The sequence below is a fragment of the Vitis riparia genome, chromosome 3 (genome assembly GCF_004353265.1).
Source record: "Vitis riparia cultivar Riparia Gloire de Montpellier isolate 1030 chromosome 3, EGFV_Vit.rip_1.0, whole genome shotgun sequence".
NCBI lineage: Eukaryota > Viridiplantae > Streptophyta > Magnoliopsida > Vitales > Vitaceae > Vitis > Vitis riparia.
Window position 1 is genome coordinate 10817637 of NC_048433.1, and position 13799 is coordinate 10831435.

At 39.0% G+C, this 13799-nt stretch overlaps 1 protein-coding gene and 1 long non-coding RNA gene across 2 annotated transcripts; one reads left to right on the forward strand and one right to left on the reverse strand.

Moving 5' to 3' along the window:
• Nucleotides 1-523: 523 nt before the first annotated feature.
• On the forward strand, nucleotides 524-3974 carry LOC117911200 (squalene monooxygenase SE1-like). The gene is made up of 8 exons (XM_034825451.1): nucleotides 524-993; nucleotides 1738-1849; nucleotides 1930-2104; nucleotides 2230-2398; nucleotides 2518-2736; nucleotides 2816-3091; nucleotides 3222-3500; nucleotides 3586-3974. Exons 1-8 carry the CDS (start codon nucleotides 760-762, stop codon nucleotides 3688-3690), a joined length of 1569 nt encoding a protein of 522 aa, XP_034681342.1. The 5' UTR covers nucleotides 524-759; the 3' UTR covers nucleotides 3691-3974.
• LOC117911201 lies at nucleotides 1881-2567 on the reverse strand. The gene is made up of 2 exons (XR_004650851.1): nucleotides 2479-2567; nucleotides 1881-2385 (listed from the first exon to the last, which is right to left on the reverse strand). It is a non-coding gene; the product is annotated as an uncharacterized LOC117911201 (long non-coding RNA).
• Nucleotides 3975-13799: the final 9825 nt, after the last annotated feature.

The window sequence follows — 13799 nt, forward strand, 5'->3', positions numbered from 1 at the left end:
TTCAATGATAGGTTTGGTTCTGGCAAAGTCTTAACAGTACAACTGACTTGATCCAACCCAGAAAAAGACACAAGCTGTGCAAAGCTGTCCAGGAATATCTTTGCAACTTGTGGGATCTAAGGTGGTTTTTCATTTGTTTCCCTTTCATTTATTCATAACCCCTTGTTTAGTCCCATGGTTTTCAGAACCTTGGAATTAATTTTTAACATTTCTTTGAATTTTTATTTGTATCACCTAATCCCCATTAGTCACCAACCCATCTCTCTTTGACCAATGAAGTCCACTTGGGAGTTTTTCCCCTGCAACTCTGATACAAACAAATCCAAACTGCTGGCCTCTTGATCTTGATGATCATTTGTTTGATCTTGAATCAGCCACTGGATCTTGAAATATTGAAATCTTAAAACTAATACAAACAAAGCAGTCCATCTTCATTGAATTTATTTTCTCAAAATCATCTTTGATTTTAGGGCATCATGATGATTCTCACCATTATGTTAGTGGGACTTGGCTAAATCTCTTGTTGGTTGAAAACTAATGCCGTGTTCATAGTCCACAGCCACTTTGAATCACAAGGCTGCGCTCCACCCTTGTGGCACTTATTTTATTGTACATACTATTAAGCCTGTGATGCTTATAAAAGGCGCCAGTTTTCAAACATGTTAACTAACCCTTTTATAAAGCAAAGAAAAAGGGAAAACTGAGAGAAAGAGAGTGAGAGAGTAATCTTGTGATCTTGCTTTCTGTTGGTTTTTGAAGATGGTTTATTCATATGTTGTGGGAGGAATCATGGCTTCTCTGTTTGGGCTTGTTGTGTTGTACAATTCAAGAAAAAAGAGGACGAACAGGGGAGCTTTGATGGGGAGAATGAGGGATGAATGTCCTAAGACCTCTGGAAATGGAGGATGCAGTCTGGAGATCACAGAATGTAGTGATGTGATTATTGTTGGTGCTGGAGTTGCTGGGTCTGCTCTTGCTTACGCTCTTGGCAAGGTAACTCTCTCTCAAACCTAACTTGTTGCCATTTTGTGATCGGTTTATAGGTTTTTGCAGATTGGTTTTGTTGGGAAATCATGTATCACTCTGATTGCTTGAAAAACGTAAGAAACGGAAGCTTTTGCAGATTAGTTTTGTCCCCCATATCATATGCCACTCTGTTTGACTGCTGAGAAAAATACAGGAAATGAAATGAAAACAGACTTTTAAATCTAGGACTATGTATTGAGAATGAAACAAGAGCCTCCCCTCTACCAAGCCTGTGTAACTTTTAGACTTAGTTGAGATGAGTTTTCAATTACTTTTGGGGAAGCAAAATTATATGGACAAGTCTTCAAATTCTCTCCTACTGCATTCTCTAACTGGGTCTCTCCTGATGAATTTGGAGATTGTTGTTTTAGGTTCTTTTATTATTATTATTATTATTATTATTATTATTATATGTCAAGGGCATATGATGCACATCAAATTCAGTTTTCATATGCTGATGGTCTAACAAGAGAAGATTCAGACATGGCCCCTCCTAAGGATCAATTATGTGTAACAAATGGTACATAACTTTCATTTCTAGTACACAAAGTTCTTAGCTTTCCTAGAATTTTCCTAGAATCCCAGAGCAACTGGGGTTCCCCAAAACCAATTTTGTCGAAAATCGTCAGTTAGGCAGCTGAGGAATATGTTTCTTTGTATTGTCACTTTTGAGTTTAATCTGCAAACTTGTTTGTACTATAATGGTTGCAGGATGGACGCCAAGTACATGTGATTGAAAGGGACCTCTCTGAGCCTGATAGAATTGTGGGAGAACTGCTTCAACCTGGTGGCTATCTGAAATTAGTTGATCTGGGTCTAGAAGGTAAGCGAGAAAGTCAGGAAACACAGAAGCAGTCCCAGAAAATGAGTTTCTAACTCTTTACTTTGTACTACTGTCTGCAGATTGTGTCAAAGGGATAGATGCCCAGAAAGTGTTTGGATATGCACTTTACAAAGATGGGAAACACACTCAACTGTCGTATCCCTTGGAGCATTTTCATCCTGATGTGGCTGGGAGAGGCTTTCATTATGGGCGTTTCATTCAGAGCCTGAGAGCAAAAGCTGCTTCCATTTCCAGGTACTCTTTCCTTTTCCCTTCAAAAGATTTTCATTTCACTCTTGCTCAGGTGACTGCATGGCTACTTGATTCTACTTCACTCTTTCTATAACTAATTTGCATCATTTTCTTCATTTTTGGTTCAGTGTAAGATTGGAACAAGGAACAGTAACATCCCTGATTGAACAAGATGGGACTATCAAAGGGGTGCAGTACAAGAACAAAGCTGGTGAAGTAATAACTTCATATGCCCCGTTTACGATTGTATGCGATGGTTGTTTTTCAAATTTGCGGCAATCTCTCTGCAATCCCAAGGTGAAGATGTTGCATCAAACTTATCAAATAACATTAAAACTTCTTTACCAAATTTATCAAGCTTTCAAAGTAGCCATTACCGGCAGTTAAATCAAAGTTTCTTTCCATTTTCTTGGCAGGTGGCTATGCCCTCATCTTTTGTTGGTTTGGTCCTGGAAAACAGCCCCCTTCCATACGCCAACCACGGACATGTTATCTTGGCAGATCCTTCGCCTGTCCTGTTTTATCCCATCAGTAGTTATGAGATCCGTTGTTTGGTGGATGTCCCTGGCCAAAAGGTGCCCTCCATATCCAGTGGAGAAATGGCTCACTATTTGAAAACTGCAGTGGCTTCCCAGGTGCAAAACACTCTGCATTACTTTAGAAAATTGAGGATTTGTCATGCTACTTATTCCATGTTGCTGCATCACATTTCAGATCCCCCCTGAGCTATATAGTGCCTTCATATCTGCAATCAACAAAGGAAACATTAAAACAATGCCAAATAGAAGCATGCCTGCATCACCCCTTCCAACCCCAGGAGCACTTTTACTTGGGGATGCGTTCAACATGCGACATCCTTTAACAGGAGGTGGAATGACCGTGGCCCTATCTGATGTTGTCGTACTAAGGGATCTCTTCAGGCCATTGCAGGATCTGAATGATGCAGCTGCTGTGTGCAAGTATCTTGAAGCCTTCTATACTCTAAGGAAGGTAATCAAGATCCATATATGCATTCATATAATGACATGATTACTTAACTGATACTACAGAGTAGGAGTAAGATAGTTTCAGCCATGAACATAAATTAAATGACCTAAAGCATGGTTTGCTTCGTATGCAGCCGGTGGCATCTACAATAAATACATTGGCAGGAGCTCTATACAAGGTGTTTTGTGCATCACCTGATCAAGCAAGGAAGGAAATGCGCCAAGCATGTTTTGACTATTTGAGCCTGGGAGGTGTCTTTTCCAATGGACCTGTGTCTCTGCTCTCTGGTCTAAACCCTCGCCCATTGATCTTGGTTCTCCATTTCTTCGCTGTAGCAGTTTATGGCGTTGGCCGCTTACTGCTTCCATTCCCTTCACCTAAACGGATGTGGCTTGGGGCTAGGCTGATTTCGGTGCGTATCTTAAGATTTTGAACCTTAAAAACTCTCAATGTCATACTTCATTTCAACTTTTACATATTTATGCATATATTTTTAGGGTGCAGCGACTATAATATTCCCCATTATAAAGGCTGAAGGAGTGAGACAAGTGTTCTTCCCTGCAACTGTTCCAGCATACTACAGAGCTCCTCCTATGATCTGAGATAAGGAAATCAATGAATTCAAACAGGATACATCCATGCAATATAAATTCCAGGATTTTTTCTTGAATGGGAATAAAATTTCTATCAAAACTTTGAACTGTGTACTTCAAAAGGAATATACAAAACATTTTGTTACCCATCATTGGAACTGAGTAACCTTGGAATATCATTCTCTACATTTGAGCATTTAGTAAATGCAACAATATCTCTTTGAGACTTTGGTAGCAAAAGTTGTCATAGTTCCTTGAAAGCACTCCCATGGGAATTGGATCAGGTTGTTTGTTAATCTTATTATGCAGTAGTTAATATTCAGTTGTTGACATTCCAGATTCCAAGCCTTGAAGACTTAAGTCTTTGCTGAAGATTAGCTCAAGTTTGTTATGACTTCGTTTGTTTTAAATTTCAAAAACAGGTGTAACAACCTAAATAAATATGCAAGAAAGATAGGAAGAATTTGATATTTTTCTTGTATAAATATCTCATCTCAAATGGAATAAAATTTATCAGCTTCTCTCTATCATATCTACAACTTTTCTTCATTATACCTGCAGCTTCATACTTGTAATTTCTCCAACAAGTGGTATCAGAGTCATAGTTGGTCTTACAGGACTTGTGTTTTGAGAGAAAACCAAGAAAGTTCACTTCATAACCCATTTGAAACCACACTAGAAAATGGCAACCAATAGCATCTCTTTGTTAGCTCCTTAAATCTTTGCGGGAGAAAACTATCAAATTTGGTCCGTAAAGATGCAAACGTACGTAGAAGCATTTGATCTTTGGGAAGTTGTAGCTGAAGACAAACCAATAGCTCCACTCCCGGTGAATCCTACCTTAGCACAAATCAAAGCTCATACTGACGAAAAGACCAAAAAGTTTAAAGCTAAGACTTTAATCCAAAATTCAGTTGTTGACTCAGTATTTCATAGAATTATGAATTGCAGGATAGCCAAAGAAGCTTGGGACAAGCTTAAATTGGAGTATCAAGGAAGTGATAGAACCAAAATTGGGACAAGCTTAAATGCAAGTGCTGAATTTGAAAAGGGACTTTGAGTCTTTAACCATGCAAGAAGATGAAACTATCACCAAGTATTCTGACAGAATTGCTTTGATTGTTAACAAAATCAGGTCACTTGGTGAAGAATTTCTTGATGCAAGGATTGTGGAGAAGGTTCTTGTGACACTTCCTGAGAGGTTTGAGTCCAAGATTTCATCTCTTAAAGAATCTAAGGACCTTTCACAAATTTCACTTGCTGTACTAATGAATGCACTCCAAGCACAAGAGCAAAGAAGAGCTTTGAGACAAGAGAACGTCACAGAAGGTGCTTTTCAAATGTAGACCCTACAATCTAATAAAGACAAAAACCAGTTCAACAAGAAGAAAAGTAAAAGCAGAGAGAAGAATAACAAATAAGGGCCCCAACAGAAGAAATATCCAACCTGCTCACATTGCAAGAAGACTACGCATCTAGAGAAATACTGTTGGTGGAGCCTAGATGCAATGTATGACAACTACAAACAACTTGGGCATGTTACCAAAGTTTGCAAATATAAAAATAAAGGTCCTCAATCTTAGCAAGCACAAGTTGCTAATGCAAATTGGCAAGAGGAGAAACTCTTTGTAGCATCATGTTTCTCAAGTCAAGACTCTTATAATGCTTGGCTCATTGATAGTGGATGCACACACCACATGTGTCACAATGCTACAATATTCAAGGACTTTGGCAAAACCTACAACTCTAAGGTGAAAGTTGGCAATGGTGGATACGTGGATGTCAAGGGAAGGGGCACGGTTGCTGTCAAAACAAATTCAAGTATCAAGCTTATCTCTGATGTGTTATTTGTACCTGATATTAGTCAAAATCTATTAAGTGTAGGTCAAATGCTTGAAAAGCAATATTCCTTGCAATTCAAAGACAACCAGTGCATCATCTTTGATCCCTATCAAAAGAAATTGCTTTGTGTGAAGATGAAAAGCAAGAGCTTTGCCATCAATTGGGAGAATGCTATTGAATATGCATATGCTGGAGTTACTCAAAGTGTTTCAGACCTATGGCATAAACGGTTTGGACGCTATAACCAAATGAGCTTAGTAGAGCTAAAAAAACTTGAGTTGGTGGAAGACATGCCAAACGTATTTAATGAAGCTCAAATATGTGAGATTTGTCAACAAAGCAAACAAGCAAGGTTGCCATTAAAAAATAATCAAGCATGGAGAGCCACCGAAAAACTTCAACTCATACACACCGATGTTTGTGGTCCCATGAAAACAACTTCTTTGAGTGGTAACAAATACTTCATTCTCTTTATAGATGACTATACCAGAATGTGTTGGGTATATTTTATCAAACTAAAGAATGAAGTTTTCTCTGTTTTCAAACAATTCAAAGCCCTTGTAGAAAATCAAAGCAACTTGAGCATTAAAATCTTAAGGTCCGACAATGGTACGAAATATACCTCCAGTCAATTTGTTGAGTTTTGTAGCACTGCAAGCATCGAACGTCGGCTAACAACTCCATACACTCCATAGAAAAATGGTGTCTCGGAGAGGAAGAATCAAATCATAATGGAGATGGCCAGGTGTCTTCTATTTGAGAAAAAAATGCCACGTAATTTTTGGGCAGAGGTAGTCAACACCTCTGTATATTTGCTGAACAGATTGCCTACAAAATCCTTGAAGAACAAAACACCATATGAAGCATGGTACGGTGTCAAGCCCTCTATTAATCATCTTAAAATATTTGGAAGCATATGCTATTGTGGACCCTGCATTTCGGCTCATGCGTTTCCCACTCGATGGGAGCTCGATTTTTATTTGAAAATTTGATTTTTATTTATTGTTTGAAAATGACTTGGAGTTGCCACTTATTTTTGTTTTATTTTTAAAGGGTAAACAAAATAAGAAAGAAAAATCCTAAGTGCGACTCCTTATTTTGGAAAAGGTGATCTACGAAAAACCGAATTGGGTCCGGGGGTCAGGTTACTTATCGGGAAGGTACGGCAAAGATCGTAGCACCCCTCTAAGTCCCTAAAGTCGGGTCTCTACTAGTAAAATGAAGCTAACATGTCAACCAATGAAAAAGTCAATGAATACTCAAATCAATAATGCACGTATGAGAATTAAAACAAGTATAAGGAGTGACCATGAGGCGAGTAAATACGTATCTGGGTGGCGAACTAATATGCGCTATCAAAAGAGGAGATTAGTGTACAACAAATGATCACAACTATGTCACTTATTTCACCAGTCAAGATAAAGAAAGCATTAATAGCACACATAGCTTTTCATTCAAATTCACTCTTATTTTGACGAAAATTTATTTGATGTTGGGCCCCACCAAAGCCCGTTTATTTTGCATGAATCAAATCTGTAGATTCCATCACTAAGAATTAACAAAATTTGATTCTTGCTTATTTCAAAACCTTTTAAAAATTTTATTGAAAAAAAAAAAGATTTTTGGAACTTAAGAAAAATGCTAGGGATGAAGATTTGAAAAGTTAAAGCTATTTGAAAAAAAGGTTAGAAATCGGAGAATTATCTGGAAAGTAGAATTTGGAGGATTATTTTTCAAAAAACAAGGAGGAAGAAAATGACAATGGCACGTGGCCCCACTGAGGCCATGCAAACCATGTAGAAAGTGGGCCTGGGGTGCAACTATGTTGAGTTGCATTAGTAGAAAGGGTCTCTGACAAGACAATCCCTTTATTATGATGAAGACCGAGTATCAGGAGAACATCATTGCTTTCAACTGCTGCACCAGCATGAACAAGGATGCCTTTAGGGCCCCACCTCACACGAAATAACCTGCCCATGAACAATGCAGCATCAACTATGTTGCAGGAACGGTTTTCTGTTATTGGTGTCTCATGCTTGAGGTCCAACTTAAATCCTTCTACTTTTGTAATCTTCAAGGCGTTTCCTTATTTCGATGGGCCATAAGAATGGTCTCAAAAGGAGTTAGAGTCAACACTACCAAGAACGTACTCAAGCAGAGCTAGTGGAGTATTCTGTGCCACAGACGAACCAGATTTATGGCTCATCGTCTCAGCAGAATAATGTAAAGGAAACCATGTATATTCCTTATTGAAAGATTGTTCCCGCTGTTTAAATTCCCCACTGAAATCATGATCCTCCTCTTCATCAACCGGAAACGTCACCATTCTCATTTACTTCATCTTGACTTCACCAATAGTGAAGAATGTGGAGATTCAGCTGTAATCACCCTTTCCTGTGGTAAAATTCCTCATTGTGACAGCAAAAACGCCCTTGTCACCGTCAATTATGCAGTAGCAACCATGCCTTTCTTCTATTCTGATGGGAAACACCCTGCTCTACCTTTGCATTCTCCTTCTGACCATCCTGTATGGCCCACATCCCGGACAATGACATAGTCTCCCTCATTCAGGCTCAGTTCCTTCTTTGATGCTACACTGAGAGCGTGCATCGCTTCAGCCAAAAAGTACATCGTCTTCTCTTAGTGGCCCTTTGATGGAATGGCAGGAGGAGCAGACTCTTTCCTTTATTTTTCTGAGACCATCTCAGATTCAGCTTCACCAAGCATCATGGCTATTCTCTGATGATAAGTCCTATCTCCCTCAACCATTACAATAAACCTCTGGAAACTAAGCCTTTGCTGTTGTGCTTCAATCGCATCCAACGCAGCTATTGCTTCTTTACCCAATTCAACATTTCCAAATTCGTTGCAAGCATTAAGCAAAGCTCCCCACATTGAGATACTGTAACTGCCATTCTCTTTAGGTGTCATCTCGTTCACCATCTTCCATGCCTTCTCCAACTCACCAGCCCTGCAAAGCAAATCAACTACACAACTGTAATGCTCTGGGCGAGGTTCCAATCCAAGGTCACTGACCATGAACTCAAAATACTCAATTCCGAGTTTCACACGGCCAGTGTGTCCACAAGCAGAGATTACAGCCACAAATGCCACCCCGTCTGGCCTTATCGCTGCCCTCAACCTCTCTTTGTACAACTCAATTACTTTTTCAAAATGTCCATTTCTACCACATACAGCAAGCATTGAGGTCCACAGAACATCTCTCTTTCTTTTTCAATTTTGGATGGCCCAACAGATTCTCTGTTGAAGCATCAAAACCAGGTTTGTGTTCATGACCTTCTTCCGTAGCAGCATTGCCAGGCCTTGAAGGAGTTGAGACATGCCCTGACATCACTTCCATGTGGGCTCTGCCAAGAACAGATCCAGTCCCAGAAGTTACTACAACCAGCATGCTGAGGCGAGCTTTAGAGAGCTCACAGTAGTAGCGACCGTAGTGGCGAGCTTCTCCGAGCAGCACATTACCACATTCCGGCGGATCCACGTCGCGACGGTAATGGCTGTGGACTGAGTATCTTGGTCAGAAATCTTGGCGAAGCAGGTGGAAATCTGATGTTTCAGATTACGAGGCTATGACTGCTGGATCAATCAGATTCCGGTACCGACGTTGCCTCCTGGTGAACCATCCGATACCCATATAGGCGACCATGCATAATAGGTCTTCACTCATGAGGGAAAGGGAAGGAAGAATGGTGCGGTGGAACGAGTGTGCCAGAGGGGTGGAAAGATTGGTGAATATATGAGTATGAAAGTGGGTATATTCATGCATGGAAGGTGATGAGTTGAGGCGTTATTGATAATATGGATGGTTGGTGGTAATGGGGAGTGAACTGGGTGGAAAGCGGATATCGAGGGACGGTGTTGAAAAGGGGTTAGGAAGTCATGCACATGAACTCCACGCAGATGAAAGAATCGGAAGGAAATGATTTGAGGATGGATGAAGGAGATATGGGCAACTGGCCGTCAGTGCGTTCTTTTCTTTAAATCACCTTCAGCATCGTCAAGTTAAACACATTCACTCTCTTGGTGCGACAGTCACAAACTCATAGCATATTATTTTGCAACCCCATGGGCGATGTGACAACAACAATCCATTCACTGCTAAGAACGTACCATCTGTATCTCGTCGCTCCCATGAGCAGAGATGAAGAAAATAAAGCGCTCCATGAACAGGTACCAGAAACAGGGGAAAGGTGGGAAAAACAGAGCACAAAGAATATGAGCAAAATGAGCCCATGCAAGCCTCATTTCACCCATCGATCCATGAACTCAGATGTAGGGTGGAGGAGATCAAATGAGCATCAAAATAAAAGGTAAAACAGTGGTACAAAATATCTCATGAGGAAATCAGAACAGGGCAAACTAAACTTCAGCAAAAAAACCCAATAGCCAAATATAAACATACTCACTCCCAAGCAACAAATGTCCTATGAGAATCAACAAAAGAGAGGGTAGAAAAGTATACCGATTGAAGATAATGAAGAGTCTACAATAAACGTACCTGAAAATGACTCTCTACAGCAAAGTGTAACGGATTTCTCACTGGTCTTGCTCCAGAAGCTCTCCAGATAGACCACGAATTGCTCCCCTCGTTCCTCTTCTCCTCTACAAGCCTCCTGTAACCAGCTTGGAGACCCTCAGAAAAGCCTCTTCCCTATGCAAAATCCTCTCCAGCATGAAAGAAAAACTCCTCTCACGCCCCTAGCTCCTGCCTCTCTGCTCATATCTCCTTTTCTTTTTACCGGATTTGCCCCTCTAACGATCTCTGCAGCCCTAGCCACCTTCCCTGCACCACTCCTTCTGCAGCCACACTCTTTCTCTCTCTCCCGTGCCCCCTAACGGCCTACAGCAACCTTCTAGAATGCTCCTCCACGTGTCACCCTTGTATTCGTTTCCAAAAAGCAAAGCTGATTCACTTATGGCCACTAAGGATGTGACACGTGGCTCACTGGGGTGGTGACACCGGCTAAAAAGAGCTGCAAAAAATGCATGAAAGTGAGGTCCCTAAAATGGGGGTCTACAGCTATTATCATGTACCGGAACTTATAAGAAGCAAGCTGGACAATAGAGCTTAGAAGGGCATTCTCATTGGCTATAGGACATCAACTAAAGGCTATAGAATATTCCGTTTGCAAACTAACAAAGTTTTCTTGAGCAAGAATGTAAAAATTGATGAAATGACAACTTGGGATTAGAAAAATAAAAAAATGCGCAATCTGATGTCGACTTCGATAATCATGAAGATTTTCAAACTTCTGAATCCGTAGATGATTTTCCAGTGAGGAGCATAAGAAGCTTGGAGGACATCTATCAAAGGTGCAGTTTAGTAATAACTGAACTAACAAGTTATGTAGAAGCCAAAGATTCTGAAGCAGGGAGAAGAGCAATGCAAGAAGAAATGAAGATGATTAACAAGAATGAAACATGGCAGCTTGTGGAGAGACCCAAAAATCACAAGGTGATCGGAGTGAAATGGGTTTTCAAAACAAAACTCAATCTTGATGGTTCGATATGCAAGCACAAAGCTAGGCTAGTGGTGAAGGGATATGCTCAACAGTATGGTGTTGATTATCAGGAGACTTTTGCTTCTATGGCAAGGTATGACACTATTATGCTACTTTTTGTACTTGTTGCTCAAAATTCTTGGCATATTAATCAATTAGATGTTAAATCTACCTTTTTAAATGGATTTGTTGATGAAGAGATATATGTAGAGCAACCAAATGGGGTTGTGGCTCCAGGCAAAGAGGACTATGTGTACTTTCTAAGGAAGACATTGTATGGCTTGAAACAAGCCCCCCAAGGCTTGGTATGAAACCATGGACAAACATCTTACTAAACTTGGTTTTGTTAGAAGTCAGAGTGAATCTACCTTATATGTAAAAACTGATGATTTCCAACTTTTAATAGTCTCTCTTTATGTAGACAACATGCTTGTAATAGGAAATCAGCTCGGGTTAATTCAAAGCTTCAAGGATGAGATGAACAAAGTCTTTGAAATGATCGATCTTGGAGTCATGAAGTACTTTTTGGGAATGGAAGTGATGTAGTCATGTTCAGGAATTTTCATATGCCAACAGAAGTATGCTATGGATATGCTGAAAAAATTTAAAATGCAAGATTGCAAGCCTGTGTCTACTCCTATGACAACTAGTGAGAAGTTAAGCAAGGATGATGACTCCGAGCTTATATAGAAGCTTAATTGGTAGCCTTTTATACCTAACAACTAACAGACCTGGCATATTGTTTGTTGTTAGTGTGCTTTCTAGGTTCATGCACTCACCAAGTGAGAAACATTTTTCGGCAGCTAAAATAGTATTAAGGTACATCAAGGGAACTGTTGCTATTAGAGTTCAATTTTCAAAATCTGCATAAGGTGATTTAAAGCTGCTAGGCTACTCCGACAGCGATTGGGGGGGTTGTGTTGATGATTCAAGAAGTACTTCAGGATACTTATTCTCCCTAGGCTCAGGTTTTTTCACTTGGAGCTCAAAGAAACAAGAAACCATAGCCCAATCCACAATAGAGGCAGAATACATTACTATTGCATCTGTTGTAAATCAAGCTTTATGGTTAAGAAAAATATTGAAAGACTTAGGGCAAGAGTAAGTTGAAGCAACCAACATTATGTGTGACAACATTTCTGCAGTATCAATTTAAAAAAATCCCGTGTTTCATGGTCGAACAAAGCATATTAAGATCAAGTATCATTTTATTAGAGAAGTTCAACAATCCAATGAAGTGTTACTTGTTCATTCTTCCTCTGAAAATCAACTCACAAATATATTCACAAAGCCTTTACCAATGGAAAGGTTTGAAGCTCTTAAGTGGAAGATAGGTGTTTGTCATTCAGATGCCAAGGAGGAGTGTTCAGTTGTTGGCATTCCAGATTCCAAGCCTTGAAGACTTGGTCTTTGCTGAAATTAGCTCAAGTTTGTTATGACTTCATTTGTTTTAAATTTCAAAAACAGGTGTAACGACCTAAATAAATATGCAGGAAAGATAGGAAGAATTTGTTATTTTTCTTGTATAAATATCTTATCTCAAATGGAATAAAATTTATCAGTTTCTCTCTGTCATATCTGCAACTTTTCTTCATTATACCTACAGCTTCATACCTGTAATTTCTCCAACAGTTAATATATGGACTGCTTTAAATATAATACACAACCACCAACATTTGAAGTGGTTTAGGGATCCTTTAATTTCACCTAAGGTATTTGTATCAACATGACATGGTATGGGAGGTTTGGATATAAGATCCTTGTTGGATACTCCTATTTTACTTTGGGTGTGGTTATTGGATTTTTTTCATTGATGTTCTTTTATTGTTTTTACTTTGTTAGTAATAATTACATTGGAGAAAAAAAATGATCGATTGAAAAATGAATTGTTGTAGGATTATTTAGAAATAAGACGAGAGAAAAGGGATTAGAGGAGAAAGATGAGAGCTTTTAAAAAGAATATCTTCATTTTTATTGTATTTTTAATTGATTTTTCTTTTATTATGTTGCATCCCAATACCCAAGCCCATCTTTTTAGATCATTTTTAGCTAAGTCCCCATATCCTAAGATTCAAGTTATGAAGGATTGGACACTTAGACACATATACACATCCAACACTCATACCTAAACTCATGCAACGTAGGTTATAGTTATCAATTAATTCAATTCTCCCACATCTAACACTCATATCCGAACCCATGAGCATAAGTTGTAGTTATCAGTTGGTTTACTTCTCATTCCTTTGGAGTGCAATATACATGCATACACAATCACTACTCAAGGTATCCAAGAGAGTGCCATGACAATATCGTATCTTTACGAGGAAGAAAGGAAAAAACACTATTTGGACTAATTGAATTCCAATGAAACACTAACTCAACCTCGTGGCCTTGCTTATTGCCAAGTCAACATGTCCCAAAACAATATAAAGTTGTGGAAGCAAGCCAACTTAGAGCTCTCAACTCTTAGGTGTTTGTTCTTAATAAAACCATCAACTACTAATGGCTACTTTTGGAGACTTCAAACCATGAAGTTCTTTAAGATTTTCTCAAGCCTCATGTACAAACCTATAGCGATCTACTCTTAATTGTGTAAATATTGTCTATTTTAGATCCAAAAGACCTTTATAGTTTTAAAACGTGTTTATAAAATTAAAAAAAAAAAAAAAATCATAACATCAAACTTTTTCCTCAATTTGATGCGAGTTATCAAAAAGCCTCTATTTATACCTTATTTTAAGGTATTCTAAATAC